This window comes from Melozone crissalis, unplaced genomic scaffold (genome assembly GCF_028551555.1).
Source record: "Melozone crissalis strain CALT ecotype California unplaced genomic scaffold, PUWL_Pcris_2 ptg000057l_1, whole genome shotgun sequence".
NCBI classification, from domain to species: Eukaryota; Metazoa; Chordata; class Aves; order Passeriformes; family Passerellidae; genus Melozone; species Melozone crissalis.
Window position 1 is genome coordinate 10,319,818 of NW_026535835.1, and position 7,551 is coordinate 10,327,368.

The 7,551-nt window shown below is 48.3% G+C and overlaps 1 protein-coding gene across 8 annotated transcripts in view; it reads right to left on the reverse strand.

Moving 5' to 3' along the window:
• Positions 1–6,407, reverse strand: part of BCAS3 (BCAS3 microtubule associated cell migration factor) — a 296,812-nt gene extending 290,405 nt beyond the window's left edge. For all 8 annotated transcript variants that reach the window (XM_054287013.1, XM_054287006.1, XM_054287007.1 and 5 more), the window contains exons 1-4: positions 6,326–6,407; positions 4,842–4,928; positions 2,204–2,258; positions 780–852 (exon numbers count right to left, since the gene is read on the reverse strand). In XM_054287013.1, coding sequence (XP_054142988.1) covers positions 780–852; positions 2,204–2,258; positions 4,842–4,912 — 199 coding nt within the window. In that variant the 5' untranslated portion in view covers positions 4,913–4,928; positions 6,326–6,407. The remainder of the gene's footprint in view (positions 1–779; positions 853–2,203; positions 2,259–4,841; positions 4,929–6,325) is intronic.
• Positions 6,408–7,551: the final 1,144 nt, after the last annotated feature.

Here is a 7,551-nt window from a genome sequence, read left to right on the forward strand (position 1 = left end):
CCAGCTCTCAGCAACATTAGATTGTGTTCCCTCAGTTGTTAGAACTAAAAGCAACCAAAGTGCTTCACATTTTCATGCTGGAGCAATACTGAAATATTTTCTTTCATGCAAACACCACTGTCGAAGTTTCACAATGAGAAAGCTTCAAAATTTAAAATATTGGAGAAAAATTTTCTGCACACCAACATGGTCTAGGAGAAAATGGTGATTGATTCCCCATTCAGACCTGAGCTCCTCCACCTGTTTATCCCTGTTCCTTTTTTGTTTTAAGGAAGGTTAGGGATGGAGTGAGAGAGAACCCAAATCAGGGTTATTAGAACTAGAAATTATCTATAATCTCTATGTGGCCATATACATATTTTTTATATATATATATATATATATCTTTATGGCCATCTTTGGCAGTTAAGGTTTGTTTGCTTGTGGGTTTGTTTTCCTTTTATTTTTTATAAAATCTCAGGCATTCCCTTTATGGGTTCATATAACAAAACTCCTTAGAATATTTTTCATGTTGTGTTTAAATTTATTTTATGCAGCCTGTTCTGACTGGGCCTGGAAACTTCCCCTTTTACCACCCCAAATAAATCTTCTGTCTCTGATGCTTCCATGCTTTCAGTGAGCTCTGTTCATTTCCTCATGGTTGAAAATATCATTTAAGAGGGGTTTTACTCAAGAAAATCATAATATTTATGACTATTCCATTACAGAGAAAGCTGACTGGAATTATTGCACATGGACCCAAAACTCACAAGTACAAGTGGGAGAAAATGAAGCCATACCATTTAAATCTGCATTTTCAAATCTGACCCAGACAATTTTCTCTTTTTCTTCTGGTGGGGTTCCACTGTAGGCCTGGACAAAAAGCAAAAGGGTTGAAACAGGGAAGATTCACAGTGATTTTTCTCCCCCTGTAAGAAGGAATCCTATTAAAAAACACAACTATGACCCATGGAGCTTATTGTCACCAGTTCTCACACAACATAACCTGGCTGAACATCACTCACTGAGGGAGGAATGACAAAATACTTGTGACAATAAATCTGGGGCAGGTAAGAGATGCCTTAGAAATGACTTAGAGGGAGTTAATAAAGTTAAACACTGTGGCTTCTACAGTCTTTAGTTTCAGCAGTGTTGGAGGTTCTCACATGAGGTGTTTCATCATTAAAATTCCCTTTAATTCACTAAAAAGCTTTGCAAGGCAGACTGAGGAAAGAAAGAGACCTTTACTCCACAGTTTATATTACTGACACCTCTCAGCTCTGTTTGTGACAACTTTAATGCAGCCATTTAAAAGAGAATAAACTGCAATTCCAGGAGAACAGGTCCATGTTTCAGCCCTGTGTTCTAGGGATCCCCATAAAAAGATGAGATACAAAAAGGAATTGTGGAGTGAGACCTGCAGTGTTTCCAGGCTGGAGGTTTTACAGTCCTCAGGAGAAGCTGAAACACCATCCCTGCCCAGTGAATTTACCAAAACACTGAGCACCGTTTGGGATTAAACATGAACACATCTTGTATAATCACCTCATACATGCCAGAAAAGCAACAACATGGACTAAAAATACAAATGTGAAAAATGAGTGTGGGGTTTACTTTTCAAAACAAATCACATTCCACGCTTCCAAGGCAGGCTGATGTGGGAAATAAAACACAGACTGTGTCCTTTACCCAGCCAGGGGCAATGGGGGGCTGTGGAATGCAGCAATCTCTTCATTGAAACTTTCATCATGTTTAATTTTAACCCTGAGTCCAAAAATACATTTCACAAATTGGTATTACTGAGGGCATTGTTTTTGTATCATTACAGAATAAATGCACTGGGAAATCCAAAGAGGAAATTCATGAGGAAACAAGACACTAAATCATTCCTTGGAATCAGAATCAGGATCATTTCCTGAAGCTGCAATCAGCTGCAGGGCTCCTCCATCAGGAACTACAGCTTTCCTAAAGAGTAAAACAAAATTCATTCCCTTCTGCTACTGGGAGGCAACGAGGAAGGGACAATTCCAGTGCCATATGTACTATATATAAATATATTAAAATATATAAATATACATATTTAAATTATTTATTTGTTTAGTGACATAATAAATAAATTTATTTATTTATTTATTTAGTGACATAATAAATGTACAAAGCAGAGTGAGGATTCCTGACAAGTGTGCACTGAAGAAAAGTGAAATTTCAAAGATCCACACCCTACCTGTGGCACAACATCTTGGAGGAAGGTAACAACACTTTCCATGTAGGATTGCTCCCTGGAAAACAGAAGGAGAATTTCAGCCAAAGGAGCTCAGAAAATCTCATGAATTATTAAATTAGATCAGCAAAAGGAGGCATGGGCAACCTTTAGCACATAGCAAAATAAAAAACATGCAATGCAGGCATTTAATTTTACTGCCAAATTCTGATAATGTGAATTGTGGCCTGTAAGTTATGACAGGACTGAGTAAGAGCAATAAAAGTCTGTAAAAAACCTGCTGATGGAATAACTGCTTGGGGGGAAAGAATAAACTCTAAACTCAAGGAATAAGCCATGCTCTCCTCATCAGAGGGGCCTGAAGTGCTGCAGGGATTTGGAAATCACTCCTCAGGATTTTTCTACTTGAATGAAACACCCAAATGAGATTTAAACAATGACTGGGGCTCTCCTGGCGGCACAAACAAACTCCCAGAGCTCCTGTGCAGGATGGACAGTGCTGGCAGGGGCAGGGATGGAACAAAACCCTCCCTAACGGCAAGGAGAGGCATTTCCAGAGGAGAATTTACAGCTTGGGAAGGTTATTCCCTGCTGGAAGCTCATCAGCAGCATCAGCTGGGGAGGGTTTAAAGTGCAAGGCACATTCATTGGGGCAGAGTTAAGGCAGTGCTCTGAGCAGTCCCTGTGTAAGTGCTGAGTAACCACAGTGTGGGCTGAGAGCAGCACACAGATGGTGCTGAAACCCTGCAGAAACTGCTGCTGTGAGCCACGAGGAGCACTTGAGCTGCCTTCAGAAACTCTGAGATTACTTCAGAAAAGCCTTCAGGTTGTCTTTAGGCAACAGCTCTGAAATTAACTTCTGTGCTGTTGCAATTTTTCCTGTGCCAGCTCAAGGTTTCTCATAGCAACAAAGGAGAACTGTAAATTAGGAACTCTGGATGGCCAAAGGTGCTGCTTTTTCCTGAAGATTGTTTTAATAAAACCAGGAGTGTTTAGCACTGAAAATGCAGCACTCTAGAGAATTTAGGTCTACACACAACCCCACAGAAGATACCTGGACCCAAATGCTGCAACACCTCTTTGAAAAGAGAGCTAAATCTAAAATATGAAGTTTTACATTCCAGAAAGCCTATTCCAAACCAAACCAGCCATCCCAGGATTTCTGCATCCCACACTGTCCCACTCAGCTTTAGCTGTGCTTCCTCCTGTGCTGATTCCTCTCTGATTTATGTAGGTCAGCCCAGCTGCCCCTGCACACCTTTATTAAAATGCCTGGCCACAGGTGAGAATTAAACACAGTGTCTGAGGCTGCCCTGGGAATGCCAAGCAGCCACAGTCATGCTGCCTTCGTGGCTCAGCTCATGCAAAGCACATTTTCCCCTCTCCCCAAGCACATCTTGAACCCCAGCTGATGTTTGGGAGGTGTTTTATTCACAGTGCGTGCTCTAAATCTCCCCCAAAGTTGAAAAAAATTCCAGGGAGATGTCTTGAAAGTGGTTAAAAACAACATAATCCACAAAAAAAGCCCAATCTTCCTTTAATAATGATGTGGAAAGTTGACATGAGCAGCAGAATGCTGCTGAGTGCTCAGCACACAGATTCACCAAAAAAAATGACATTTCTGAGGCACAAAGAGGCACCTCAAGAATAAAACACGATGCTTAAAAAAAGAACAAATAATCATCTTCAGAACAATCAACTTCTTACAGTATTTTTTCTATTATAGTACTTTTAAAGCACATTTTGAAGAAAATGTTGTTACAGAGAGGAAATGCATTTGTTGAGGAATTTTGCCACATTAAAAAAATGGCTGCAGGACAAAGTTCTAACACAATTTTTTGTGCTACAACAACCAGTTTCTTGTGATCTTCAATAAAAATGAAGTGAATCTTGTTTCTGGAAATACAGAGTTATCTCCAAGGGCACAGTAACATCCCCTGAAGTGGACATTTCCATATGATACATTTTGTAGCAGCATAAACATCTCAAGAAAGGAAGAAAAATTGCTACAAAACTCCTTTAACAGACAAAGACCATAAATCTTCCAGGCTGTCTTGCAGCCAAAGGGTTTTTTTGCCATGAAAGCATTCCCATGTGCACACAGGATGCCCAGGCACAAAAGGTGTTTGGCAGGTGCCCTGATCAGAAGAATGGAGCTTCTTCCTTTTTTCTTGGTTTTGTTCTTTTAATAAAATAAAATTTAAAAAATCCACAATTCTTCTTCCTGGAGGACTTTAATGACAAGTTTTGTGTGCTTTAATACATCCACTCCTGGGACAAGGTGTTGTTAAAAGAACAGCCAGAAACGATCACCTGTGGCACATCCCTCTGGCCTAAGGAAGAAGCTGGCATCACTCTTCTACACTGCAATGTTTGTACAGCAAAATGGTGCAAACAACAACAAAACTTGGCAGTAATTAGCTTATAAATATGCAGCTTTGGTGTGTAAAGGATGGGATCCCACTCAGGGAGACAGAAATGCACCGTGCTGACTTTACTGGAAAACGCTCAGCGCAGCCAAACTGCAGGGTCAACACAAGCTGGATTTGGGGGGGAAAAACCCAAAGCAGCTCAGGCTGGGCTCTTCCACAAGAAAATCAACCCCTTTTCAGAAAGGGCTGCTCTTCTAGAAGGTTCTTACGTGGCAGCTTGAGGGCGAACCACCACTCCTCCAGTGCAGCGGCTGGGGCGGCGCGGGGACTCGGTCGCCATCGTTGCGGGCACACACCTGCAGCAAACACAGCACTTTCAATAAAATTGCCACAAAATTGGTTATTACACAAGTTCTTCGTGTGTTCTTCAGTGTGGTGAGAGAGAAATTTCACTCACACACACCTGCAGGACTCTTTACAGCACTTTTTTGATGAGGAAAAGAAAATCGCGCACCAAGCGGGAAACTCCTATCACTGCAGCTCCTGGAATGTTTGTGAAAATATAAAACCAAACCCCACACACCTGCATGATAAAGTGGAAAGTTATCTCAAACTGTACTGGATGATCTTTAAGGAGCCCTCCAACCCAAACCACTCTGTGATTCCATGAGTAAAGATAGTGGTACAGGTACACAGTTGTCATCACCATTACACAAACCCACTATTTCCTAATGGGCTGCTGGCTCAGAAAACAATTATATAAAAATAACGTGCAATCACAATTGCAGTGTACTGTACTTATGAAAACATGGGTTACATTGCAGCTCACACATTCTGCTGCTTTATGTCAGCTTTTTGTGCCATCCTCAAGCTTTCCTTCACAGTTCTGCTCTCCAGGGGAAATTCTGTGTGACATTCCTACAGGCAGAAAGCACCTGAGGAGCACCCAGATCCCAGCCAGCTCCTCAGGGAACCCCTCAGTTGCTCTGTGCTGTCCTCCCACCCCAAACCTGTTTTACTTTTCCAAAGTAAAAGAAAAACCCAAATCCCCAAGGAGGTGTCAGTTATCAGCATCATTTCACGTCAGGCCAGACTCTGCAAGGACCAGCCCATTAAGGGAGGGAGGATAACCGCTCAGAAATTAACAGCAAAACAATAATTAGTAACAAAACGTTCAGCAACACAACAGCAGCCTGACACACGCGCCGAGGAACCTCGAAAGGCGAAATGTCACGGAAAGGATGAAATCACCCCAGGGACACCCGCCCGTGCCGTGCCCCGAGTGCCAGCACCTTGTGGCACCCCGGCCCGAGGGAAGCGAGCCCCGGGACCGTCCCAGCCCCGGCTCTGGGCCTCGGCACGGCCGCGCCTCAGCGCGGGGCACCCGCGGGGCCGCCCGACCCTGCGGAGCCCCGGCAGCGGCCGGGCCGGCCTGGGCACCTCCGCCGCCGCTATTGAGCAACTCCGCACAAACACCGCGACCTGCCCGGCCTCTCTCCCGCCGCCGCCCGGAGAGCGGGGCCGCGGCCTCCCGGAGCGCGCCCACCCCGCCGGCCGCCCCTCGCTCCGCACCCCGCGCCCTCCTCCCGCAGCTGCCGGGGGTCCCCCAGGCCTCAAGGGCGGGCCTGCCCTGCCCGCCGCCCCCCGCCCCGGCCGCTGCCCGGCCCGGCCTCCCCGCGGGGCCGCTCCGAGCCGCCGCGGCGCTGCCGCGAGCGCGGCCCCGCCAAGCACCCGCGGCCCGGGCCGCCCTCACCTGCCGGGCTCCCGGCGCCACTGACACTGTTTGGGACCCCCCGGGCAATGACACCCAGCGCACCGCGCCCGCAGCCAATCGGAGCGCGCCGGGGGCGGGCCGCGTCCCGCTCTCAACCAATCGGCAGCCTCGCTGCTTGGCGGTGGGCGGGGCGCGGCGGGACGAGGCCGGGGCGGTGAAAGGCGGGCGGCGCTGCCCCCCCCGCCGCGCGCCCCGCGGCTTTGTTTACATCGGGGATCTCGCGAGAGCCGCCGCGCGCCGGGGCCCGCCCCGGGCACGTGGGGCGGGGAGGGGCGGCTGGGGGAGGCGGGGCCGGATTGGCGGGGAGGGGTGGGCGGATCCGTGCGCGGTGACGTCATGGGAAGGGCGGGGTTTGGTGGGCGGGGCCGTGAGGGACCCTGAGGGACCCTGAGGGTTCTGTGAGGGGCCGTGAGGGGCCGTGAGGGCGGGACCCGCTGGGAGGGGTCTGGGGAAGGTGCGGAACGAGCCGAACGCGGCAGGCAGACAGCCCCGGCAAGGGGGAAAGGCCGCGGGGCCGAGGCGTCCCCGAGCTGGAGCGACTCCAGGCTGCAGAGCTCAGGGACAGCGCAGGATCCTGAGGGACAGGAGCTGCTGCTCCTCAGAGCTGCGGTGCTGCGGCAGCGCTGGAGACACGGCTGAGGAGCGGCCTAAAAAACCCCAAAGGGACTCCGAGAGCCATGGAGAGAGACTTTGGACAAGGGCCTGGAGTGACAGGACACAGGGTATGGCTTCACACTGCCAGAGGGTGGGTTTTGATTATACAAATAAATCGTTCCCTGTGTGGTGAGGTCCTGGCACAGGGTGCCCAGAGCAGCTGTGGCTGCCCCATCCCTGGAGTGTGCAAGGCCAGCTCGGAGCAGCCTGGGACAGTGGGAGGTGACCCTGTCTGTGATGTTTAAGTTCTCCTCCAGCCCAGCCCAGTGTGTGATTTATGTTTGCAGGTGTCCAGCACTGCCCAGCTGCCTCAGGGTGACACACGGGGCCCTGGTTCAGGTTTCCAGACAGTGGCTCCAGGTCAGGAGGGGGTGACCTGCTCTGGGAATGCACCTGACTCCTGTGACAGCACCATCATCCACATACCAGAAGAATGAAACAGAGACTGAAAACATCCACCAAGTGCCTGTGAGCAGGTTTGCACAGATTACAGCTTTATTTCGCAAGAAAAAGTTGGAACTCAGGTTTGATCTTACCAAAGGAGCCTCTGT